Source organism: Talpa europaea (assembly GCF_964194135.1).
Source record: "Talpa europaea genome assembly, chromosome: 12".
Classification (NCBI taxonomy): domain Eukaryota; kingdom Metazoa; phylum Chordata; class Mammalia; order Eulipotyphla; family Talpidae; genus Talpa; species Talpa europaea.
Window position 1 is genome coordinate 68,528,620 of NC_140079.1, and position 27,701 is coordinate 68,556,320.

At 44.4% G+C, this 27,701-nt stretch overlaps 1 protein-coding gene across 1 annotated transcript; it reads left to right on the plus strand.

The window, feature by feature from the left end:
* Positions 1-22,279: 22,279 nt before the first annotated feature.
* Positions 22,280-27,447, plus strand: MGST3 (microsomal glutathione S-transferase 3; the record flags this gene model as incomplete). The annotated part of the gene is made up of 5 exons (XM_084250358.1): positions 22,280-22,396; positions 23,695-23,768; positions 24,287-24,344; positions 26,355-26,427; positions 27,311-27,447. The coding sequence occupies 5 exons, from the start codon at positions 22,280-22,282 to the stop codon at positions 27,445-27,447; spliced, it is 459 nt and encodes a 152-aa protein (XP_084106484.1).
* Positions 27,448-27,701: the final 254 nt, after the last annotated feature.

A 27,701-nucleotide genomic window follows, 5' to 3' on the forward strand; every position in this document is an offset into this window, starting at 1 on the left:
CAACCACAACTAACCCTCCCTGGGGAATTCTTTCCCTAGAGGGCAAAGGACTTACTCTTGGGGCTGGCACTGTGCTAAGTGCTGAGGATAGACATGTTTTATTTGACCAAAACAGAACCCCAGGCCATGTGTATGGTAATGCAGGACAGAAAATGGTAAATAAGTAAATTGATTATACAGTGCATTTAGAGTGTGAGAACTGCTAAAGACAAAAAAGAAATAGTAAAGGAGAAATAGGCATTCCAGGTGGGAGATAGGCACCGAAATTCTAAATAGGATGGTTGTGGAAGGAGGAGTCATTGAGAAGGGGACTTTTGAACAAATCCCTGAAGTTGTTGTGGGATGGAGGCTTCCACCAACACACACTACAGGTCAAGGCTCCAGGATTATGCTCAAAAAACAGGCTGGTTATTTCATTTAAAAAAAAAATCCCTAGGGCCTCCCCGGTGGCGCAGCGGTTGAGCACTGGGTTGCGAAGCTGCCCGCAGCCTCTGCGGCGCCGGTTCGATCCCCGGCTGCTCCCCGGCCACCGGAGGAGGGTCCCACATGGCGCACAGACCTCTCCTGCCGCCCGCTGCTCCCCTCAGCAGTGTACTTCGGTCCTTCTGCCTGCTCTGCTCCCCGCTCTGGCTCTGGTGAATTCTCTCACCCTCCCACGCTTCTGACTGTACTCAGTGCATGTATAAACAAAACAAACAAACAAACAAACAAACAAACAAATAAATAAATAAATAAACATGCCTGTATAAAAAAAAAAAATCCCTAGAATAGATTGAATATGTGTGTACTCCCCAGAAATCACTTTGTACTTGTTTGTGCATACATGAAATCAACCATTTATCCATGAACACTTGGTCTCTTTTAGTGGAAAATAGTATTTAGAAACCAAGATCTCTCTATACTGGTTAAACTCATTGCTACTGAGATATAATTGCCTCTAGCCCCTCAGAGGAGACAAAACTAGGAATGCATGAATGCATACACACAGCCTATTAGTCTATTTTTATGTCTATCGAGACATATACAAAACACCAACCCTAAACCAACACCACAGTGTTTTTTCCAGCCTTTGCTTTTGCATGCCTATAATTCCCTTTTCAGACTGTGAAAACCTGGAATCCATTATTCTCAACACATTTACTTCTTTCTTCAATTCCCAGTGTATAAGTAATCTCCTAAACATTCAGCCCATCTCCTTGGTTCTGGCCCTGGCAGCCCTTGGCCCCAGTCCCAGCTAACATACCAACCACAAAGGTCAAATCCTTAGCCCTAGTTGTTCTGGCCACACTGACTAATTCTTTGGCACCACTACCACCAATCATGGCAGCTGATTCCTCATCCCCAACTCTGCCAAACATATTGACTGCACCAATCAAAAATACAAGTTTTTAAAACTCAGTCCAGCCATGATTAAGACTGTTTATTAGTGGAAAAGAAGAAGATCTCAGTGGAACAGAGAATTCAGAAATAGGCCTAAATGAGCATGGCATTTAAGTTCATTGTAAAGATATCATTTCCATCTCGTGGATCTTTATGTAATCTAGTCAGTAAATACAATGTTGTTGGGGGAATTGAAGAATCACTAGGAAAATAAGACTGGATTTATAGTTCACTGTGTAAAATTAATTACAGATGTATCAAAGGTTTCATACAAAATAAATTCATACAATTTCAAAATAAAGCAAGAATGAATTTATGTTAGATTCTGGCATGGAAAGGTCATTTCCAAGAACACCATGCCAAGGAGCATTTGATAGATCTAACTACACCAAATTTTTAAATTTCTTTTTGATAGAAAAAAAAGTAGAATATAGCTAGATATATCCTAAAAATGCACTGTCAAGCCTGGAAAAATTTATTTGCAGTACAAGAAAACAAACAACTGGGATCCTTAAATTTCACTTAATTTTATAAAGGTATCATTCTTTTGCATGTGGTGGTCCAGTTTTCCCAGAACTGCTTATTGAACAAAAGTCCCCTTCTTGTTCCTATGCATATTCTTTGCCCCTTTGTCAAAAATTAGTTGTGTAGCTTTATTTCTGGATTTTCTATTCAAGTCCATTGGTCTGTGTGTCTATTTTTGTTCTACTACCATACTGTTTTAATTATTATGGCTTTGAAGTACAGTTTGAAGTCTGGGAGTGTGAAACCTCCATTCTCCTTTTTAGTCAGGAGAGTTTGGCTATTTGAGGTTTTTTTGTGGCTCCATATGAGTTTCATCAGTATCTGTTCTATTTCTTTGAAGAATGTCATTGAGATTTTTATTGGAATTGCATTGAATTTGTAAACTGCTTTCAGTAGGATGGCCATTTTAATAATGTTAGTTCTTCCAAGCCACGAGCAGGGGATGTCTTTCCATTTTTGTGTCTTCTTTTGTTTCTTCTTACAATGTTTTATAATTTTTTTGTATAGGTCACTCACTTCCTTTGTTAGATTTATTCCAGGTATTTGATTTTTTTTTTCAATTGTAAAAGGGATGGTTTTCTTAATTTCTTTTTCTTCAGGTTGATTGTTTACATATAGGAAGGCTACTAATTTTTGTGTGTTGATTTTGTATACTGCTATTTCACTAAACTGGTTTATTAATTCATTTTTTTGTAAAGTTTTTAGGGTTCTCTATGTATATTATCATATCATCTACAAATAATGATAGTTTCACTTATTTCCCTATTCGGATTCTTTGTATGTCTTTCTCTTGTCTTATTGCTCTGGCTAGAACTTTCAGTATTATACTGAAAAGCAGTGGTGACAGTGGACATCCTTGTCTTGTTCCTAATATTAAAGGAAAGGCTTTCAGTTTTTCTCTATCGAGAATTATATTGGCTGTGGGTTTGTCATAAATGGCTTAAGGTATGCCAGGAATGGTTAAGGTATGTTCCTTCTACCAGGAGAATTTCAAGGGCTTTAATCATAATGAATGTTGAACTTTGCCCAATATTTTCTCTTTTTTATTATTATTATTTATACAATACCTGGGGTACAGGCCAGAGGCGCAGGAGAGTGAGAGAATTCACCACACACAGGGTGGGGAGCAGAACAAGCAGATAGACTGAAAGCACTGCTGAGGGGAGCAGTGGACGTGACAGGAGAGGTCTGCCGCATCATGTAGGAGTCTCCCTGGCTGGCTGGGAATCGAACTCATGCTGCAGAGGCTGTGGACAGCTTCACAGCACTAAGCTCAACCTCCTGTGCCACCAGGGAGGCCCTGCCCAATGCTTTCTAAGCATCTATTCATATGATCATATGGTTTTTATTTTTCTTTTTGTTGATGTGTTGGATTACATTAATTGATTTTCAGATGTTGAGCCATCCTTGATTATGTCAGTGAAATAAGCCAGAAGGAAAAAGAAAAATATCAGATGGTTTCACTTACAGGAGGAATATAGGAGAATCACATAAGGGATCAGGAAAAATAATAATAATTAATAAACAAAATTAATAAGCAACTATAACACAGAGACATTCTGTAGGTAGGGGGAGGAAAGGGATCAAAACAGGGGAGGGAAGCATAAGAGACTATGATGATGGTGCACAGATAAACTGGTGATGAGAATTTTTTTTAATTTAAATTTTATTTTTATATTCCCCATACAATTACAATTACAATTATTTTGACCCCAATCCCTCCTTTCCCTGCCCCCCACCCCCCATAGAGTGTCTCTGGTTCATAGTTGTTTGTTGATTTTGATATTTTCTTTCTTATAGTTATGAGAATTTTATGGGGACTACACCTGAGAGGAGAAAGCAAACATTGTACGAAAATGAACAATGATGTAAAATATACATAAGTGAATAAATTTATTAGAATTTTTTTAGGGCCTCCCTGGTGGCGCAAGAGGTTGAGCAATGCACTGTGAAGCTATCCGCAGCCTCTGCAGCATGGTTAGATCCCCACCGGCAGGGGAGAATCCCACATGGCGAGGCAGACCTCTCCTGTCTTGCCCACTGCCCCCCTCAGCAGTGTATTACCGTCAGTCTGCCTATTCTGTTCTCCACTCTGTCCCTGGTGAATCCTCTTACCCTCCCACACATCTGACCTGTAGCCCAGTTCCTGAATAAATAAATAAATCTTTTTTTAAAAAAAAGAATTGTTTTAAATTATAAAGGTAGACTTTTTTTTAAGATTGATTGATTGATTGATTGATTTATACAAGAACTGGGGTGCAGGAGGGTGAGAGAATTCACCAGAGCTAGAGCAGGGAGCAGAATAGGCAGACAGGCCCGAACACACTGCTGAGGGGAGCAGCAGGCAAAGCAGGAGAGATCTGCTGCAACATGTAGATATCTCCATGGCCAGAGGGGAATCGAACCCGCACTGCAGAGGCTATGGACATCTTTGCAGCGCAGCACTCAACCGCTGCGCCACCGGGAAGAATAATAAGCAAAGGCTGTACAGCATCTTAGAGAAAACAAAAAGGTAGATAGACAATAATTCTCACTTTTACACAAGGGTAAGGAAACAAGAACGGAGATGATGAAATGCAATGTTTCACCCACCAGACTGGCATGCAGGGTGGCAGCATAGAGTCCCAGAGGCTGGGAACATGGCGTTCCCCTGGAGTAGTGTGTCAGGACCACTCAAATCCATGTCATCAGACATGAGGAACATAGTTCTTGTGCACTGACATGGACTTGTAGATGTGTAAGTTCATGAACACTTTCTGGGGAAAAACTTGGCAATCGAATGTAATATTTAAAATGTATAGACCGATTGACCCAACAATCCCACTGACAGGAATTTACCAGAAGGAAATACTGACAAATGTGCTGAAAATCTCTTCAACTCTTCAAGGATGTTCGTTACCACCTTTTTCTTAATATTGAAAGGGGGTAAAATAGAGCCAACTAAATTGACTGCCATGAGGAGCTGTTTAAACAAAGTATTGTATTAAATTAAATATGCTGTATTAAAATACCACCTTTAAAAAGAATGAATAGTGTTCTAAGCATGCATGAAAGGTTTCTAAAAGCTTTATATTATATCACAAAAAGCAAAGCAAAAACTTTGGGTATAGGGCCTCCCTGGGCGCAGTAGTTGAGCGCTAGGCTGCGAAGCTGCCCACAGCCTCTGCAGCGCCCAGTTGATCCCCGGCCACCCACCGGGGAAGGTCCCACATGGCACGCAGACCTCTCCTGCCACACCTGCTGCTCCCCTCAGCAGTGTATTTCATCAGTCTGCCTGTTCTGTTCCCTGCTCTGGCTCTGGTGAATTCTCTCACCCTCTTGCGCTTTTACCCAGTGCTTGCATAAATAAATCAATAAATCTTTAAAAAAAAAAAAAAACCTTTGGGTATAGCAGATGCTTTTTTGAATAAACAAAATTTTTTATATAAAGAAATGAAAACAAATATGTAGCTATGAATAGATTTCTTTTTCCAATTTATAAAGCCTACTTCAAGGCCATCTGAAATAACTAGCCTAGCAGGAAGGCAATGCCCTTTTTCTCATCCTGGCCTGAGAGTTGGTTTCTTTTTGACAGCAAAGTCTTAATGGGAGGTCTTTGAGCAAGGACAGTTTCTGTCTCCCGCAGTCTGAGCTATAATCCAGAGACGGCCCAAATCCTGATTCTATTCTGTCTGGTTCGTTTTTACTTAAAAGAAGGTCAGTTCCTGCCTGGTCTGAACTCTCTTTTGATTCAGGTCCACAAGCCCTTATCTATAATTCTGAAACCCAAAATTCTCTGGAAAAAGAAACATTTTGGTAGCTTATTTCTATGGTGGTAAGACTTGACCTAAATTGATATGAGTTGTTTATAGACTTTACTTGTCCTGCTTAGTGTGAATAATCATACAATTTCACTGCAGAAACAGGAATGTGTTTGATTATGGGGTGCTGCTCCAGATTCAGCTGTGGTGTTATGTACTGTGCCACAAAAAACATGCACTGCTAACTTTCTAAATTTCTAAAAATTTTGAATTCTTAAACACATCTGGCTCCAAAGATTTTGGACTTGTGCCTTGTTAAAAGCAGCAAGCTTCAGGCAACTCATCCAAAAATTCTGACTCTTTCCAACTCTTTCTCACATAACTAGAGTCTCAGGAAGAACTTGTATCTGCCATCCTGGTTCTCTTGGTCAGTGTTTTACCAGCTATACTTCCCCAGCATAAAAAGGATCTGCCTTTCTCCACTTTCTTACTGCCCACTGCCCAACTGCTAAGTGAATGCTACATATTTTGGGTTTCTAGTACAGCTGCATTTCACTCCTGTTTCTAACACTTACACTTTAAGGATAGTCTACACTGCTGTAATAGAGCACCAAAGGCAAAGGCTCAACTTAAATGAAACTTTGTAACATTCTGGAGAATCCATTTCAGATTGGCAAGCAGCTCTCTTCCATGCAGTCATTCAGAGACTCAGGTTGAGAATATCTCTGCCACCCAAGATTACACTTCTCACCCTTCTAGCTCCAGAACAGGAGGAAAAGCAGTCTTAGGGATCAAGTTTGAAAAAAGCACACTTCACTTTAGGGTGTGCCATTTATGTTGCATGAGGGAGAACTTTATTCATACAGTTACATACAGTTACATACAGTTACTACTGGAGAGATTAAGAAATGGAGTTGGTTAGGACTATTGTCCTTACATTCCAAACCACACTCATTCTGAAACCAGAACCCTGCAGCACACAAGCTTCAGGGCGAGACCAGCTCCATTAGCCTTATGTATCCAACCTTCCAGCACTATCTCCAGGTGCTGTTACCTCCACTGTTGTCTGATCAAGCATCCAGTACTACCCATCCCAACCTCCAGTCTGTTGCTGTGGGGTGCTGAGTGTCATCTCAGTGCCCCCATCTATGAGCACCACCAGCTGCCACCATAAGTTGGACCCTGGCCCGCTGCTTGCCATTGTGCCACAAGCTCCAGGCTCTCATTGGCAGAGCAGCACCATCTTGAATGAGCAGCCTTTTGTTTGGGACTGCTGGACACTATCTGGGGTGAGAACACCAGCCACTTGTAGCCTTAGAAACTCTTTGTTTCCCGTTTGTCAAACAAACCCCATTGTTGTTGTTGCCTGAACCTGAGTGGTCTTACAATTGTGCAATGGGTGAAACCCACAGACAATGACCTGCTCTCTATGGGGCACTCTCCTCAACCCACTACAGCATCCCTATACCAGTTTCAGGAACTCATCCTAAAGGTATGGTCAATCATCAGAAAGATCTGTTTTTAAAAGAAAACTGATGTCCACTAGGGAATGGATTTTGAAAAAAACCAATTTCAAGTTAATGTAACTGTCCAAGTCAGAAGAGACTTAAAGGTCTAAATTAGGGCAGATGAACTAGACAGGGAACAGTTTTTGCTAGAGTTCTTGCCTGGTTTTATTGATGTAATGACAGGAATTTGAAAGACCCAATCAAAAACTCAAACAAAGGGTGTTTATTGTGAATTCCACAATAGGAAAAGGGTGGCAACTGAATGAGTCAGATGTTCAGTCTAGAGCAGTGGAAGTCCTGGTTTTATGGGGTTGAGACCAGGGAGAAATGCCAGGGAATCAGGGTGGAGGATCTGTTTCTTACTGGTGATTAACTGACCAGGGGTTTGTGGCTTTCCTATTAGCCTGGGGAATGAACAACAGGTTGACCAAATTCCAGGAGCCTTGTAACATTTTCGGGTGCCGTCCACAAGAATTGGTAATAAAAACAGCTACCATTTAGGAAGAGGTTAAAGTAGACTCAGACTCTGTGCTACCTTCACAACAGCCAAGCAAAAATAGATGTTAGCCTACTAATTCTGCAAATAAAAAGACAAGTTTCAGAGAACTTAAGTCATTTCTCCCAAAATCAGACAACTAAGGAAATGGCTATTCTGGAAGATTCCATTGCGGGACTATCTGACTTGCAAGTCCAAGAAGTAATGCTCAGTTTCTAGCTAAAGTAATTACTTAGAAGATACCTTTTGCTGAAATAAAGGTTTGACAGGAAAAGTAATGGATGTGGTTTTGGACATCCTGTGGATGAGAAGCCTGCAATATAGTAGGTAGGTAGTTCGGCACAAAATACAAACTAACTTTTATTAGTAAATAAACATTTACTAGTAAATGTTTTGTTAGTAAATAAACATTTATTAGTAAATGTCCTTACTAGGACATTTCTTGGAATATTCTGGATACTCACAAAGTAGGCGATAGGCTGGCAAAACAGATTTCAAAAAAAGGTCAGGAACGGGCCTCCCCTGGTGGCGCAGTGGTTGAGTGCTGGGCTGCGAAGCTGCCCACAGCCTCTGCAGCACCGGTTCGATCCCCGGCCCCCGAGAGAGTCCCACATGGCGCAACAGACCTCTCCTGCCGCGCCCACTGCTCCCCTCAGCAGTGTGTTTCGTCGGTCTGCCTGTTCTGTTCCTCGCTCTGGCTCTGGTGTGTTCTCTCACCCTCCCGCGCTTCTGACTGTGCCCAGTGTTTGTACAAATAAAGAAGTCTTTAAAAAAAAAAAAAAAAGTCAGGAACTCAGGGTGTTCCAGATGGCTAGGCAACGAGAACTAGTTATTCATGCATTCATTTAACAACTAGTTATTGAGTACCTGCTCTGCACCAAGGACTTCTTGGGAGCACCAGGGACACCGCGGTAGATGGACAATACCGTAGAGGGACACAAACTAAATTAAATCCCAAAGTATATCAAATCGAAGAAAATAAAACAATAAGGGAATAATAAGTGCCTTGGAGAGAAAAGTTGTCATTTTTAATGGAGTGACTGGCCATAAAACCACTCCGAGAGTTCGTTCTGGCCACTATTGCAGCCAAGTGAGATCTCCATTGTTTCCCCATTTCTGATCATTTTCTCCAGGGTCAGTCTTGGGACCCAGCCTCTAACCGGCAAAGCCAGGGGGTATATGCACATCCTCTTAGTGTCTCTGAATTGCAAAAGAGGGAGAATTTGTCCTTTCACGCCTGTGTGTTAGTAAGCACTACCTTCGGAGAACCCAATAAATATGAACTAACACCCTGCCTGGAGCTTTCTGAGATAAGAGTCCAGTCTTTCCACACCTCCACTGGGTATTCTCTCGGCTCCCAAGCACAGTCTCTACTCAGAGGTGAGCAGTCCTCCACAGAAGGGACACTAAGGGAGACCCAGAGGCGGCGACCCACCGTAGGGCGTGGAGTGTGGCACCCAACACACGCGGAAACTGTCAACTTTGCCGCCTGCGGCAGAGTCCACGATAATTATTAGCAAGCCCTAGTCTTTCGGATCTCGCCTTGCCTGCAGGTCACCATCCAGACTGCGGGGCTGGACACCAGCATGTCACTGGGGTTGGGATTCACTGGGAAAGGTCTGTGATTCACCCAAGGAGAGCAAAAACTGCTGCTAGCTGCGTTTGTGACACAGGACGCGGTATGGGCTCCCGAGAAAAGTGAGTAGTAGCATTTATTAGTTACGGATACCTACGGGCCCTAACAGCTCAACATCCTTTCACGCGGCGCGCACAGCCAGGAGACCGCCTGCGGCATCAACAACCTAGAGCCGCAGAAAAGGCACCGGCCGCACCCTCTCCATTCTTCTACTTCCGGCACTCCCGCTTCCGCGCACGCGCAGTGCTGGCCCGGGCCTCGCCCTTACCGCCCCACGGGGCTACGGTGGCTCCGATGGGAATAAATTATAAACGCGCTGCTATTCTGCCAACCCCATCCGAAGAGTGTGAGTTTGTTCAAAGTTTAGGAAGGCGGCCGCCAAGACATTTGAGGAAAGGAATAGATAAATGTATGGGGGGCTGAAGGGGCAATATTTGGGCAGCCATCAGGACAAAGAAAATTCACTCTCCGCCGCGCAATCAGGGGCCAGGAGCGGCCTACTCAGGACGCCGGACACACAGAAGGCATGATCGGGATGCCGGGAGCCCCGCCTCAGGGGTGTGGCCTCCCGCTACCCGGGGCGGGGAGGGGCCGGCTGGCTCCGGGCCACGCCTCTCCATGCCCGAGGCCCTGGACGCCGCACCCTCACTGCGCAGCTGCCTTCTGCACCAGCCGAGCGGAGCTGATCCAGGTGAGTGCGGGCACCTGCGGTCTCTTAGGGGGGCACAGAAGGGAACACTTACGTTCCTGCGCTGGGCACCGCCCACACCTCAACCCCCAGGAGCTGATGAGATTCGCGCGCTCTCTCTCTCCCTTATTATCCGTACATTTCTATCTTACCACTCGTTTGCCCTCCACCTGCCCTGCATTTTCCTCTAAGGTTTGGAGTGTCCTAGCGGGGTCCGAGCTCTCAATCTGTTATGCAGGCAGATTCTCAAGGTCAATCCTTCCTCTTCATTTTCTTCCTCTCTCCTCCTTTGCCCGGGCGGTGCAAACCCAGGGTTCCTCCTCCCTGATTCCTCGAGCCCACCGACCTGGCCCCTGCAGCCCTGATGCACAAGATGGGTGGGCGGGGCGCTGCAGGGGCAGGTGCCCTTGCAGGCCTGATGGGTAACCGCGCTGAAGTGGGGCTGTGTCTGCTGCGGATGCAGATGTGTTGCTAAAGCCCTGGGGAAGAACCTACCGGGGAATTAGTTTGTTTTCCTCCTGCCACATGGAAACGTTTGTCCGTGTGTATTGGAAGCTTTAGTGGGTCATTTCCTACTGCTGCCTTAGAGGAGGAGACACTGCCCGGGAAGAGGTGGAATGGTCAATTAGGATTCTGCCTTAGCTGTCAGAGAATTTCCCTCCTTGTCGGATCGCTGCAGGGAGCCCCAGGGTCACTGCGATGGGGCGGCTGCAGGGCGGTGGACCCAGGTGGAGACTCATTGGTGAGTCATTCCCCGAAGTTGTGACTTCTGCTAATACTTTCCTTGGGAGTCACGAGTAGCTTAGGGGACTGTTGAGTGTGGGAAAGGAAGGGCAGGAACTGCAAACTGGTGGGTGGGGCAGAAAGGAGCGATGGGGTTGGGGCCTTAGTCGCTTGTCCTGGAGGAAAGGACCTGTGCTTGCCCGTGGTACGTATGGTTCTGTGTAGGTGTGGTAGACCTGGGCGTAGTCAGGAGGAATTGCTGCAGCGTTTAGATTTCTGGAAGGGGTTGGGGAGCGGGAGCTAGAGCAAGGACTCTCTTGGGAATCTGCAGCTCACCGGTAGCCTGAATGCAGTTTCTGGGAAGCACCCAAGGATACTGGTCAGAGTTACAGGCTGTTCAACGAATTCAGTAATGAGAGCATAGTATCCAACTCAAGGGATCAAGAATGTTTTTTCTCACAAGAGTTAAATTTAACTGAGATAAATAAAACTAACATCTCAAATCCAAACAAATAATTTCACCCCTGGGAAGAGGTTCTGTTAAGCTTTCCTCCTGACACAGTGTTACAGAAATAGAAAACCTCGTCAAGCAATTTTTTTTAACAGATGTTACTATATATAAAACCCTGGAGATATTGTGACCAGCCTTGAAACTGTACTCCAGAGCCTCCCTTCAATTAAGGAACAAAACTGGAGGGCAGTCTTATTTAGACTTCCTCCTACCATCTAGTTCTGAGGATTCACAATCCTGAAAGGGAATCTCTTAACCTGGAGATTAGCAAAGACATCAAATGACTTGAAAGATGGACTTTACCCCATTATCCAGAGAAAGGTTGGAAAGCCACCAGAGCAATCTAGAATGAAGTAGATGACAGAGCAATCTGTCAAAAAGTAATTTAGTGCCTACTGCACAGCTGGCTGTATTTAAATATATTGCTCCCCGTGTTTATATTTAAATACTCTGAATCTAAATTCAGAACACTGTTGCCAGCCACAATGGCTGTGAAGTGTTTGTGCATTGTACATTGTAAACAAACCATTTGCCATTTTTAAAACAATGCTTATTTAGAAGAGTATACTGCTGTTGTTTTAGCAACTGAATTAATTAAAACCACTTATGAGTATACCATCCTTCTGAAAAAGAACAATTTAGGTGTTATCACCAGGTAAGTTAATGTAAATAAAATTCCTGAGTTTACCTCGCTGTCTCTTACAGTGTCTACCTCCCTATGTTTGTTTTGAAAAGAGCAGCAGGAATGAGACAGCCTTCCTAATACATTGGCACGTGCCTTTAAGGATTTCAGTGTTTGGAATCATAGGTCACTCTTCACCCTCTGAGTTCTTTCTAGAGTTCACTTGTTCAATAACCGAAAGATGGAGGTTAATATTTTGGTGACTTTTTTCTCTTTTTTTTTTTTTTTAATAAGTGACATTTAAATCTCCAGCCTAAGAAATATGACTGATTGTGCCACCACTTCCTTCTAAGTGCAGACAAACAAGAAAGAGTTATACCTGAGCTTCAGCAGAAGCCAGCTGCCTAGGCATTTTCTCCATTCAAAAATGCTGGAACCCCAATGGGGTTCAACGGCTGCTAAGAATTACAGTCTGCACATATTTCTTATGCTGGAAAATCCAAGTGATGTTAATGTGAGTCATTTGAGATTTGTTTTTCTCTTCTCGAAGTAGGGGGTTAGTTTCCCCAGTTCCTGCGTAATACCAGTGAAGAGGCAGGTTGGGTGGGAATCATGATATAAAAATGGAGTGCCGATTTCTGCGTATACCTGAAACTTTGGAGGAAATTTTTTCCTTCTTTGTATTATCTGCCCTTTTGTCATATCTCAGGGTTGACACTCATTAAAATAAAAGCTCTGTGTGGACCTTTTCCAAGTGTTTTTTCCATCCAATTAGAAAGAGCTCAGGCTTTCATTAGTCACAGACTTGTAGTTAATTATTAGCTTTCTATTCTTGTTAATACATTTTATACCCTGGAGAAGGTCTAGAAAGGTAGAAATGGTTCAGAAGAGGTCAGAAGTGGGCAAATGTGCTCTCTAAACTCATTGAAGAGGCAGTTTAGGCAGGGGGTGGAAGCATAGATTCTGGAGCCTGTGTATAAATCCAGGCTTTCTCAAGGTTAACTGTGTGACCTTGGGCAGATTACTTAATCTCTCTGATGCTCAGTTTCCTCATTTGCAAAGAAGAAGTAATAATACAGGGATGCTGTGAGAATTTAAATGATTTAATACTGGCAAGCTACTAGATCAGTTCTTGACACATTGTAAATAATATACATTTAATAAGTATTATTAAAAATAATTGATTTCAGGGCCTCCCTGGTGGTGCAAGGGGTTAAGCACAGCACTATGAAGTTATCCACAGCCACTGTGGCACAAGTTTGATCCCCGGCCACGGAGGTACCCCACATGGCGCAGCAGACCTCTCCTGCCTTGTCCGCTGCTCCTCTCTGCAGTGTATTTCAGTAGATCTGCCTGTTCTGCTTCCCACTCTGTCTCTGGTGAATCTTCTCACCCACCACACTCTGGCCTGTACCTCAGCTCTTGTATGCTTAAATAAATAAATCTTTTTAAAAAATAATTGATTTCTCCCACCACTGTTCCTCTGATCTATACCGGTACCCTTTAATGTCTAGACATTTTGGTTTCCTTTCTCTTCCTTGCACAAGGACAGCCCTTTTCTGTCTCCATGCCTACATGCTTGCTATTTTCTCTACCTGTGTTCTCTCTCTCACATCACTGTTTCTGTCCTTCAGAGCCTTTATCCCAATCTGTTATATTCCTGTCCCATGGTCCCCCTAAGTAATCTTCCCCCTACTTGATTATATATTCTGGAGGGCTGGGACCTTCTTCTGGGTGTTGATGAACATTGCAACCCTGTGCCTCCCCTGGTACTTTGCATTTAGCAGGGCATGAATAAAGAAGTTGTTCCTCCTCGTTCTGAGGAAATGGCAGGTGGGGACTTATACCATTGAGGGGAGACGTTTTGTCCTGCTGTGACCCTATTGAATCAGTTTCATCGAATGAGTTAGTATAATTTTTATTTTCTTCTGCATCCTGTGGTTTCTTTCCATTCTCTCCCCTGCCTTATGAGTTTGCTGCCTTCACATCATGGAAATAGCCTATAGGCTGTCCCTGGGATGCAACTGCTGAGAGGCTGGGCTCCAGATGTGCAGCATGGCCCAGCACATCTGGGTAAGGTATCAATACATCAGAGAACTCTGGCCCCTTGAGCCTTATATGTCCAGAATCTATTTGGGAAAGTTTGTCATTGCACCAGCAGGGGGGGGTTTTCTGTCCTCTTATGAATCTATTCTTAGATTCCTGAAGAGCTGAATTGCCATTTTTCCCCAGTGGGGATTCAGTTCCATGCAGGTATGTGTGTGTGCTTAGTGCTTTTCACACAGAAGCCTCCCTGGTGGTGCAAGGGGTTAAGTCTCAGCACTGTGAAGCTATCAGCAGGCACTGGAGCATGAGTTCGATCCCCAGGCAAAGAGTTAGCCCACATGGTGCAGCAGACCTTGCCTGTCTTGCCAGCTGCTCCCCTCAGCAGTGTATTTCAGTAGCTCTGCCCATTCTACTCCCCACTCTGTCTTTGATGAATCCTCTCACCCTCTGTACCTCTGGCCTATACCCCAGTTCTTATGTACATAAATAAAAATAAATCTTTAAAAATAATAATAAAAAAATAAAATGACACCTGAAACTTGCCAAGATGTGGCTATTTAACTATATAAAGCTGAATATATTTGTAAAATAACATTTATCTCTTAAGGGACAACATCCAGAGACAGGTAGATTAATCTCTTTCCAAAGGTCTGCCAGCAACCTTGATGAGGAACTGAAAAATATAAAGTACTCAAAAAGAGCTACGTAATGACCTGCCTCTGCTGTTTGCTTCCCTTGACTTAATAATCAAGTCCCAGATAAATAATACTATACCTAGTCAACTGACTTTTCATTTTAGCCCTTGGAGATTTATCTACTGAACATGTATTTGTGGGGAATAGTTATTTTTCCTTCCATGGGCTTCTTTTCCTTCCATTAAATGTCCATGTACTGTTTTTTTTTTTTTTCCCTTTCATTCTAGCTATCATTTGAAACTTTGACACTCCAAAGTATTTGATTTTTTTCATCTCTTTGGAATAGAAGTGACCAGAGCTGGCATCTTAAAAATGTGAGATGGACCCAAAGAAATCCTATGTTTCTCCTTTTGCTCTCCCATCTTAGAAATGGGGGAATGCTCTCTGCTGTTTCCCTCCAGGCTCTCTCCACTGAGCTATATATGGGCTCAGAAGGGTCAGCTGCCCTTCCTGGAGATAATTCAGAGGACTGTTGTTTGTAGAAACATCTGGAGGCAGAGTGAGGCTGGGGCTACTGAGGGGCTCTCTAAGTGAGCTGAATCAATCCCCACAGTAACCTCAGAGTTTCTTGAACCACAATCCAATGTTGGAGACTCACAGAGGTTCATTGGTATCATTAGACCAACCCTCTAAGTTAGCATCCTTGGGTTGCATGACTTCGGGTATTGTTTTTTTGTCATGTAAATTAAGGGACTATGTATAGGAAGATTAGGTTAATCACACAGGCAACCAAATATGGAGTTTAATGAAACATTGGGGAAAGGTCCCATCATGTCCCATCATGGGACATTAACACTGACCCATCATGGATACTTAAAAAAAGACAGAGCTGGGCCTCCCCGGTGGCGCAGCGGTTGAGCGCTGGGTTGAGAAGCTGCCCGCAGCCTCTGCAGCGCCTGTTCGATCCCCAGCTGCTCCCCGGCCACTGGAGGAGGGTCCCGCATGGCGCGCGGACCTCTCCTGCCGCCCGCTGCTCCCCTCAGCAGTGTACTTCGGTCCTTCTGCCTGCTCCGCTCCCCGCTCTGGCTCTGGTGAATTCTCTCACCCTCCCGCGCTTCTGATTGTACCCAGTGTTTGTATAAATAATAAATAAATAAATATATTTAAAAAAAGAAAGACAGAGCTGAGAAACTGCATTATAATTTAAGGAGAATAATATCACACATGGAATTAGAGGTTACCATTGTCCAAGCTGACTTTTATTTGTTGGGGACAAGGACAAAGCAAAAGGCAAAACCCTCTCTTTCTTAAAAAATAATTTGATTAAAGAGAAGTTGCAACTTCGTGACTCAGAAATAACAAGTATTTGAGTGAGTGTCCAGATCCATAAAACCTGCCTTTTGCTCCATTTGTGCAATGTTGATGAGCCCTGGGGAATTTATCTTGGCAGTCAGGAGTGACTTGAGAAGAGAGTAAAGGAGAGTTTGCCCAGGAGTATTCAGTGGAATGCAGTTCAAGAAGTTTTCTGGGCAATCCTCGTTGTAACTGAAGGATCCCCTGCCCCAGCTAAATGAGGTGGGTGGGGACAGAAGCAGGAATTGGAGGAAAGGTCGAGTGAAGTGTGGGCCCTGGAATAGCTACACTCCTGGGAGAATCTGTCCGGAAAGAAGATTCCTAGAGGAGTGTACTGTCACTCAACATCGTGGTGAAACTCCATGGTGCCAGCATGGGCACTGGCATAGAGCACATCTTCTAGAGGGTGAGACGACACGGCCACATCTTAAGTCCTAGCTTGGTCAATCCAAAAATAAGACTTTGCAGTGGTGCCCTGTGGCTTTCTTAAAATCCACTGGGTGTCCACCAAAGACTTGTCCGAGTGCTATTCCATCAACCCACACTGTCCCACGGAGCTTGAGGCCCCTGCTGGTGACAGGACACTGCTGTCTTCCCTCTCCCCCTAGAAACTTGCCAGAGCTGGTGCTTTTCTGCCACCTCATGCCCCACACCCCACCAGCTTCAAAATACTCTTCCTAGTTTTCTTCCCCCAAACTGGTAGAACCTCAAAAAAAAAAAAATTCTGTTTGGCTAGTAATAAAAGCTGATAAAAGGAAAAGTTACTATGGAAGTACTCTCTTTCTAAAGCGTTCTCAAGAGGGCATTTTTGATGATCCCCTCCTCCCCCAGTCTACAGGGAAAACTGAATGCTTTCCTATAAGATGGGGAACAAGGCAAGGGTGTCTACTCTTGCCTTTTCTACTCAGCATTGTAGGGGGTCTGGGCAATGCAGTTAAGCCAGAAGAAATAAAAGGCACCCACACTGGAAAAGAAGAAGTTAAACTGTCCTTCAGAGAGAATGGGATCCTGAATGGAAAGTATCTCAAAGACCCTGGAGCTCAGTCTGTCCTGGCCTGGGCATTTGTGCCCTGACCCAGCTCCTCGCACCTAGAGTGGAAGCCTGGCTGTAGCTGAGTACTGCCTCTGAGCAGGAGCTTCAAGAAGGAATTTCTCCTCATTGCTCAGAGGCTGGAGGAAGGAGTAAGGTAACTCCTGGGTAAAAGACAAGCCCAGGGGCCTCCCTGGTGGCGCAAGGGGTTAAGACACAACCTATGAAGCTGCCCGCAGCCACTGCAGCACGAGTTCGATCCCCCTGCCAGCCAGGGAGCTACCCACATGGTGCAGCAGACCTCTCCTTACTCGCCCGCTGTTCCCCTCAGTAGCATATTTCAGTCAATCTGTCTGTTCTGTTTCCCACTCTGTCTCTGGTGGATCCTCTCACCTGCCACACCTCTGGCCTGTGCCCCGGCTCTTGTATGCATAAAATAAAATAAACATTTAAAAATATATATGATGGTTATTTTAAATAAGTAAATAAATAAATAAATAAAAAGACAAGCCCAGCAGAGTGGTATAATAGTGAAGAGCATGGATACTGGGGTGTGCAGTCAGACCTCAATTCTGCAGTTGCTGGTGGAGGGACCTTAGCCAGGTGGCTGAGTCCCTCTTCCCTCTGTTTCCACATCTGTAAAATGGGGATGATTCATAGTAACTACCACATAGGATTGTTGTGGGGATTGAGTTTAGTTGGTGTAAACTACATGCCACCTAGCATTTAAGAAGCACTCTGGATAAACTAAGTCTTAGAGCAGGTGTATGAGCTGGTGTATTATTTCCTGTTTTGCTCTTCTGCCTGATGTGATGAAAAATTTCAGGCAGAATTAGCTAGAGGTTCCACTGGATCCTTAAATAGCCCTTCCACTTGAAGTCATGTGGCTGAATGTTCAAGATTTGAGGCATCTCTGACACATAGTGTTTTTGATCTGGCAATGACCCTGGACATGTAAAGAAGTCTGAAAATCCAGTGGCTTCTGTAGAGTGGGCTCACGATGTCAAGTCTCAAAAGACACCCAGTGGTCTTACCTGAGCCTGTATCGGAGCTGAATGAAGAAGCCTGGTGGGCACTTAGTGCAGATGTCATGGGCTTAGCTGGACTCTCTGCTCTGATCTCCTCATGTGTTCCCGGGGGTGGCAAAGGACAGGGGTTTCCTCCAGTGTCCCAAGAAATTGGGAGAATGGGAATCAACAAGACAAGACTATGCCTGTGGTTTTTCAGTTGAATAAAATCAACCCTTGAAAATTTTTATCTAGAACAGTGGTTTTTTTTAAAGATTTATTTATTTATGCATTTAAGAGCTGGGGTACAGGCCAGAGGTGTGGGTGGTGAGAGGATTCATCAGAGACAGAGTGGGGAACAGAACAGGCAGATTGACCAGAGTACACTACTGAGGGGAGCAGCGGGCAAGTCAGGAGAGGTCTGCTGCGCTATGTGGGTATCTCCCTGGCCGGGGATTGAACTCATGCTGCAGAGGTTGTGAACAGCCTCATAGGTTGTGTCTTAAACCCCTGCGCCACCAGGGAGGCCCTAGAACAGTGATTCTTAAGATGCAATGTGGTCCTGAAACAGCAGCAGCAGCATCACCTAGAAACTTGTTAAAAGTGCAAATTCTCAGATCCTGTGATCCTGCTGGATTAGAAACTTGGGGGTTGGGATGAGGGGAAGGATGGGGGTTAAGCCCTCCAGATGATTCTGACACTGCTGAGGTTTAAGAACACTGACCTAGGGCCTCCCCGGTGGTGCAGCGGTTGAGCGCTGGATTGCGAAGCTGCCCGCAGCCTCTGCAGCGCCAGATCGATCCCCGGCTGCTCCCCGGCCACCGGAGGAGGGTCCCACATGGCGCGCAGACCTCTCCTGCCGCCCGCTGCTCCCCTCAGCAGTGTACTTCGGTCCTTCTGCCTGCTCTGCTCCCTACTCTGGCTCTGGTGAATTCTCTTACCCTCCCGTGCTTCTGACTGTACCCAGTGCTTGTGTAAATAAATAAATAAATAAATAAATAAATAAATAAATAAATAAATAAATAAATAAATCTTTAAAAAAAAAAAAAAAAGAACACTGACCTAGAACAAAGAACAGCTGTACTCTATTGAGCTTCTGTCTTTATGCCAGTTGCTATAAAAGAAATATCAGCAGGAGACAAGATCTCTGTTCCCATTTATAAGTATATAACATTTTTATTGATCAGGTTTTAAATGCATTTTGTAATCGATAACTTCCCAGTAGGAAACAAGTGTGCAAACAGTGCTGGTGGCCCTCTACTCCTTGGATCAGGAGTGAAAACTCAGAGGCTGAGGTAGATCTTGTACTGGCCAATAAGGCATGTAACAGTGGAGCAAATTTAGGAGGTAGGACTGCCTGAGATACATCACCTCCTAGCCCACTTGTTTCTTAACCTCCAACCTGTGGACTTCCACCGTCTGCCATTTCCCTGAAATCTGCTGTCAGAGGGTCCCACGCAACAAAGCCAACAACACATTCTTGGTCTGTGCATCCTGGCGGAGGTGTCCTCTTTTTCACCTCTGAGAAGTCCATCTTTGCATTTAGGGTGTGTGCTGTTCTGGGTCTCTTCATACCTTGAAAGCTCTTTCCAGGTGTAAGAGTTGAATCTACCCAGAGGGCCACCCTCTGCCCATTAGCCACCCGGCTAATAATGGTCATACACCTTTCCCTCTAGGAAGTGACACTGCAAACACTTAACCTCACACCTTTTCTCTCACCTTAGTCCCGGAGTGAGAAGTAGTTAGTGTTGACTGGTCCAAGGCCTATGAGTCCCTCCTATTTTTTCTGTCATTGAGAAAACTAAAAGTAGACTGCAGGTGAACTTTTTTGTCTTCACCTAGCATGCTGCATATTATGCCCATCTCAACATATTTTATATAGAAATTATATATTTTATATGTACTTCATATTTTTAATGGTTATATAATATCCCATTTTATGGGTGTCTTATTTATAAATTTTATTTATTTATTTATTCATACAAGCACTGGGTACAGTCAGAAGCACGGGAGGGTGAGAGAATTCACCAGAGCCAGAGGGGGAACAGAACAGGCAGACCGACGAAATACACTGCTGAGGGGAGCAGCGGGCTCGGCAGGAGAGGTCTGTGCGCTATGTGGGACCCTCACCAGCGGCCGGGGATCGAACTGGCGCTGCAGAGGCTATGGGCAGCTTCGCAGCCCAGCGCTCAACCACTGCGCCACCAGGGGAGGCCCTGGGTGTCTTATTTAATTAGTACTTCATGCTTAGGCATCGGTACCATTCCTGGGCTTGCCTTTACAAATAGTGTGGAAGTGAATATGTCTTTGAAGTCAATCTGTTTGCATTTATGCTTGTTTCCTCAGGATATAGTCCCACTAGGATTAATGAGCCCACAGTTACAAATAATGTGAGAACTGCCCCCTTAGGCTGTCTGCCAAATGGTTCTATTTCATACTTCCCCCAGCTGTGTATAAGGGTATAAATTACTTTAAATTTATATTTTACAAATATAAATTAATATTTAAATATATATCCAAATACATTTTTATTTACACACATAATAAATTTTAATTTATGCAGCTGATATGTGACCAGTAACACTGCCTACTGATTAGCAAATGCTCTTAGATGTGGAACGAAGTGGATTGCAGAGTAATCTCTACCTGCATGGAAAGGACTATTTGGACTCTTGTGTGCCTGGTATCATGTAGAAGACAAAGTATTAGGCCCAGTTCCCTCCCCCAACAATCTTATCTCATTGGTTAATAAAAGGGTTGCTAGTGACCCAGGGCAAGTATATAATCCACAAAATGTGGTGTGTGTTTTGAATGGAGGCTCATGCCAGAGAGAGCTCTGCCAGTAATCAGCTGCTCATGCCTGTGCCCTTGAAGTTATCTGCTGGCTGCAGGCAGCAGAGCCTTGGGTGTGGCTGCAGCCGCCTGGGTGTAATCACCATGAACTGAACCACCTTCCCTTCCCCAGTGTCCACATCTGCACCTGAACCACAGAGGCCAACTCTAAGGAGCATCTCTGGACTCCTCGGTAAATAAGGATTCGGAAAATGATGGGTTTCTTTTTCTTTTAACCCAGAGTGAATTAAGCTGATTCTTTATTAAAAAAAAAATTTTTTAAAGATCTATTTATTCATGCATACAAGAACTGGGGTATAGGCCAGATGTACAGGAGGGTGAGAGGATTCACCAGAGACAGAGTGGGGAATAGAACAGGCAGACTGACTGAAATCCACTGCTGAGGGGAGCAGCGCGCAAGACAGGAGAGGTCTGCTGTGCCATGTGGGCATCTCCCCAGCCAGCCAGGGTCAAACCCATGTTGCAGAGGCTGTGGACAGCCTCACAGTGCTGCACTCAACTCCCGTGGGCCACCACGGAGGCCCTAAAAAATATTTTTTTATTGAAGTAACATTGCATTATAACATTGTATAAATTTCAGGAATTCATCATTATAAAACAACTGTACATAGTACATTAAGTTCATCACTAAGGGTCCTTCCTGAAAGCCACCTGGAGTTGCAGCTTGCTTCAAGTATTCCACAAGTATCTGGAAGCACACTCTCTCTGCTTGGCGCACAGGATGACACCCAAACACAATCTCTCCCTCTGAGAGCAGAGCAGCTGCCGCAACGGGTTGCCCTTGGTTTCAGCATTCTGCTTCCCCAGAAGCTGCCCCTAACTGTATGTCTTGACAGCATTACAGGTGCAAGAGTCATATTCTGCTTTCAAAGCACTAGAACTGGGCCTTCCCTGCCTTTGATATTTCTGCTACTATACTAGCACATGCTCCAAGGTTTCTGCCCTTACAGGATCCCCCATGCCAGATCACCCACAAGCAGAAACCCTGGAATCACCATGTACTTACAGTTTTATAGTCTCTCTTTAGCATTTTGCCACATTAAATATTTTCCCAAAAAGTGGTTTTCAGTGACTATGTCATTCTGTTGCAGGGTCTACTGCAACAGTCTCAATAAATCTTGTTAATGCAATGTTGATCCAGAGCACCCAGGCCCAAGGAGAACACAAGATATGATCATGAGCTGTGCTGTATCTATATTGCATACTTGAATCATTTAAAATAAATGTTCAAAACTGAGCTTTCATTGACATCCAACATTATAATACACATTTCAGGTGTACAGGTAATGACTGGGTATTTGTATATATCCAGTCTAGCTGACCTCCCATACCTGGATAATTTTAAAATTCTGTTGTGTGATGCACAGTAACATCTCTAACCTCCTAGACACATCAGGTCCCAACCTTTTTTTGCAGCTGTTGGTGTGTGTTTGCTGGTCACGAAGCATCGTGCTCCCTGCGACTGATGCAGATGGTGCCGCGGGGCTGGGCTGGCTCCTAACGTGTTCTCTCTCCCCAGAGCCAGGATGGCCGTGCTATCTAAGGAATATGGTTTTGTGGTTCTAACTGGCGCTGCCAGCTTCATCATGGTAGCTCACCTAGCCATCAACGTCGCCAAGGCCCGCAAGAAGTACAAGGTGGAGGTGAGTGAGACACAGCTGTGCTTGTATATACACCCTAGGGGGTGGCCAAGAAGAGGGGGAGGTAAGGGAGGAGTGGGCAAGGACTGTTCTCACTCGTGGTCCCAGGTGGCAGTTCCAGAACTGTACCTGTCAGAAGTGCTGCCCCCTCCTGGCAGCAAAACGCAGAACCTCTAGGGCTCTGCTGAGGAGTCGTTTCCATCTTGTTTTTATTCTGTGTCTTCAAAACGACCAGGTGTGCTGGGATTCAAGCAATCTGCTCTTGGCTGGAGCTATTTGCTAGGAAGAGTGTTATTTTCTTTTTTTTTTAAGATTTATTTATTTATACAAGAACTGGGGTACAGGTCAGAGGCACAGGAGGGTGAGAGAATTCACCAGAGACAGAGCCGGGAGCAGAACAGGCAGACGGACCAAAGACACTGCTGAGGGGAGCAGCGGGCGAGACAAGGAGAGGTCTGCCGCGCCATGTGGGTTTCTCCCTGGCCAGCCGGGAATCGAACCTGCACTGCAGAGGCTGTGGACTGCTTCACAGCGTGGGGCTCAACCCGCTGCGCCACCAGGCAGGCCCAAGAGTGTTATTTTCTAAAGAGAGTTTGATAATGACTGTGTTTCCTGATGTGCCACTTTAAAAGTTATGCCTTAAAATGATATTCCTATTTCCCCATAGAGAAAAAAATAGGTGATACTGAGGTGAGCTTGGGCTGGGATATTAGAACCAGGGAGGAGGCCTAGTAAATACTTTATTTAGTTCTAGCTCATCTAGAAGGAGTGGTTATGGACGTTGTCCCTGGGGAGCAATTTTAAGTGTGTGTCTGTTTAGACTCCCTAATTAGATTTTCTTTTAATGTTTTTGTATCTAGTTTCCCTTTTTTTTTTTTTTAGGGGACACTTTCATTAAAATTCTCATGCACTCAATTTCAGTTCCCGCATTAAGTGAAATTTTAGAAAGATGTGGTATGTGATGACTCTCAGGAAGGAGCCACTCGCTTCCTGTGGCATCTTTGCAACGCCTCCGAAATCCACCAGTGATGGCAGAATGTCAAAAGCACAGAGTTTGGCACACACTGCCTCTCCCCTGTGCAGCTACGGCACAGACGTAATCTTCTTACTGAATATTAATAGAGGCAGAATGAATCTGCCTCTGAGAATTGAGACCTTTGTTGCTGCCAATATTTAAGCAGAAAGTATCACCTGTGAGGGGCATGATAGAAGGTGCTGTGGGATAGATTACAAGCATCAATGCTGTTTTAACTCTAATGGTGTTTTGACCAGCTGATCAACATGCACTTTGTTTTTAACAGTATCCTATCATGTACAGCACCGACCCTGAAAATGGGCACCTCTTCAACTGCATTCAGCGAGCCCACCAGAACACGTGAGTGTTGGCCCCGCCAGGCACCACCTGCAAAATGGGTGATCTGACTCAGCACTGTGCTGGATAATGATGATCATGGGCAGTCATTAAACGTATCATAAAAATATATGTATGTGAACAGATTTAACATTAAGATTAGTAGTTATTAGAATGGCAGGATTCTCGATAGTCCTCCCCAAAATGTCTTCAAAGTGGCAGTACCCTTCTCCAATGTTGGCAGATGCTCCATCTAAACTGATACGGAGGCATGAGAGGCACTGAGCTCTGTACAGAAATCTGCTCAGTCTGCCAAGACCTCCCCCGTTCATTAGATTTGAGCTCCCTTACTCAGCGTGTTCTGAATTTCTTCCAATCTCAGGCAAAGCAAAAAAAGGTGGATCTTAGTAACTGCATCTTATTTCCCCAGCCAATGTTTATTTTTACACTCAAGATTCTAACTTAGCAAGTAAGAATGCAAGGTGTTACATAGGCATACTTAAATAGGGCACTTCTTTAAAAAAAGTCTCTGTCTATTCCAGGTTGGAAGTGTATCCTCCCTTCTTATTTTTTCTAGCTGTTGGAGGTGTTTACCACCCGGTAAGTTTTCCCAAGGTTTTCCATCTATTTGCATTTAGTGCACTAAGCTGTCAGGGAAGGGAGAAGGAAATGAATGTTTAATAAACATCTTCACCGTCTCAGTATCATGTATTTAAAAGAATCTTATTCAGTTACTTTTTACAGAATTGTTTAAAGTAAGTCAACTTTTCCGAGAAACGTCTTGGACATGATGTAACTTTCCCAATATCAGATAATTGTAGAATAGAGACATCAGCATTCAAACCCAGGTCTGTCTAATTCTAAAAGGTTCATGTATATCAGTCTTCTTTTGCCTAGTCTTTCTTTGCAACATTTGCTGATCAGTTGGGGTGATTAATATTTTACAGCAGCCTACAAAAGAGTCAGAGACTGTAGGTCACACAGACAAAAATCCACCTGACTGCTCTCTGTAGTCCATTAGCAGATGATGCATGCCAGGAAGGGCAGACAAGGATAGTGCAAAGGGAGCACTGGGGCGGGAGACAGCTTTGAATGGGTGGGTGCGCAGAGGGGTCTTGCTGAGAAGGTGATGATTAAATAAGACTTAAAGAAGGAGAGGAAGCAGGTGCTGCAGATGTCCCCACATCTTCCAGACAGAGTGAGGGTGAGGTCCACAGTGAGCAATGAGGCCAGCACAGCTTCAGTGGGGGAACTGGAGGTGGGGGCCAGTCAGGGGTCCTGTGGACCATGAGAACACCGGAGGGCCCTCTGAGCTGCACTATAATTCACCTACAAAAGCAAGTTTATCTGACCCTGATTAGTTGCCATTCAGGGCTTGCCTTAGAGAAAAAGTGTTTCCTTTCCAGGGGCCAGATTTCCTGAGTTGATCTTATCAGAATCCTGGCACTTCACACTTCCAGTGCTAAACATTTCATAATCCCCTGGTCTGCACTTGAATATCCTTGTGCTTTTAAGAAGTGGCCAGTATGGCCACTATCGTTTAAGACCCTGAAGTCTTACATTTTTCCAAGGAAACATTAGAGAAGATATTTCTTTCTCCTGGCCCTAGGGAGCTGCAGTCCTAGCAAGTGACTAAGTTGGCTGGTCTGAATAGACTCACTGGTCTCTAGATGAGGCATCGCCTGATGTCCACCGCACCCCCCATTCCTGCCCCACTTCCCTAGATCTCATTCTCTGTGCTTAGTCCTTCGAACACTCTTAACAACTACTTTGCGGACAGGCAGCTAATATTGTTCCCAGGTTGATGGTCATTCCGTGAAATTCTAGTAAAAATGGCCTCGCAGAAACCACAGAGATCGTAGACAGTGACTTGAGGAGCTGGGGTTTTTATTTTTATTCTTTTCCTATTCTTACTGATATTTAACATCCCCCAATAGCAACTAAAAATTCTAAGGGAGTAGCCTTACCACCCCACTAAGTCAGAGAGTCACCAAGAAGGGTGACAAGTAGTTTCTCACATAGCTTCTTTCTTATTTTCTCCTGACTCCCTCTGACCAAATGGGTGACCCCAGGATGCACCCAAATGGAAATATTTTCATCTTACCTAAGTGTTTACTCTCTCTCCTCAGATATTGGGGAACACATAGAGACTTTCTCCTCCAACACCACACATTTTGGGGTTTACATCATTCATTCTCCTTGTTGTTCAAATGGAGCTTCACATGGTAGCTGGAGGTGGAGATCCATCTCCAATTAGAGGCCCATTTGAGACAACAGGGCCTCTCTGCTAGCCTGACAGAGGTCATCTCCTCCTCTGGCTCACTCTGGGCCTCCATCCGGCCCCTCCTTCCCTTGTGCCCTTGTGCCCTGAGTCCCCAGGGCTCAGGTTCCAACCCCCAGGTGGGCAGGTTCCTCCCCCCACCTAAGAGAAAGTGAACACGAGCTTCCATCCCCAAACAGATCTGAATTGTACCCTAATTTTGTCAGTGTGTTTTACCATTTCCATGAAATTATTAACTTTCTGCTAAAACATTGTGTAATCAACCCACATGTTAATAAAGTATTGCCTGCTTCTTTAATGCAAATACTAATGTAGCTCTTCTATTTTAGCGTATAGTTTCTGGCTTGGGCTTAGCCTGGATTGTTGGACGAGTTCTTTATGCTTATGGCTATTACACAGGAGGTAAGTATAGGTGGGCAACTGCCACGGACACACATTTGAAATTTGCTGCTGCTGCGTTTGTCTTGTTAGCAAGTTTCTGAAAAAGGGAAAGGAACTTGATCTTTAGGTGAAAGGTCCATTATTTACTCTTTTACTAACCTTTAAGTAGTAACAGACTTGCTGTTAGTATTTTCTGTGTCACCTGCTCTTCTAAGAATGTTGCATATGCTGTTTAGTCTTACAACAATTGTATGATCTAGTCAACAGGAGTCTATTTGTACATGGGGGAATCCAGGTTTAGCAAGATTGAGGCTCTAGGTCACAGAGCTACGTCAACTTTAAGCCAGATACAAACCCAGGGCAACCCCAGAGCCCCTGCTTCTACCTACCACTTTAAATGCTGTTCCCAAGAGGGAAGAGGCAAAAACAGGCTTTCTGAGCTGTACTTACTTCTTTGGAGAAGTGGGGAATACTCCCGAAGGTCCTAGAACAATGTTACTCTATTATACCAAATTTTTTCTAATTTTTTAAAATCAGATGTTACTGATTTGCCCTTTGTTTACAAAACTGTATAATTCGGAGTACAGCTTCACACCTTGATATGCATATGAGCCTCAGTTGCCTACCAATACACTATCAAATTGACTGCTTCTCATCTTTCCACCCCACACCCTTCCCCTGTGGTATCCACCGTATTTCCCAGAGAGTCTAAGATTTTTCAGAAGTCCACCAGCCCTATTATGACACAGTACTTTGCCCACAGTTTTAGGCTAAAGAGTTGGTTGACCTCTTAGGAGAGATGCTTTAATGTCCAGTCCAGAAGCCTCATCAGAATGGCTGTGGATGCTGTGAGCAGCGTCCCTCTGCAGCATCCCCTATAACTTCTCTTTTCTTTTTTTTTCAGAACCGAGCAAGCGAAGTCGGGGAGCCCTGGGATCCATCGCCCTCATTGCCCTGATGGGCACAACTGTGTGCTCTGCCTTCCAGCATCTTGGTTGGGTCAAAACTGGCCTGGGCAGTGGATCTAAATGCTGCCATTAAAGAATTACCAGGTGTTTGGAAGCTCTCATTCATTTTAAGTGACTTACTTTTATTTCCAGTTACTTTTTTTTTAATGTAATAAAAACTTAGCTGGCATCAGCCTCATAACCTAACCCTGACTCTCATTTATTTGTGAGTCTTTTCCTAAAACAAGTGACCTTTTCTCCTAGATGAGAGGAGAAACAGGTGTGGCGCACCCCTGACCCTGCCAGCAGGTGCTACCAAGGAGGTAGAGTTGGGAAATATCTAATTGT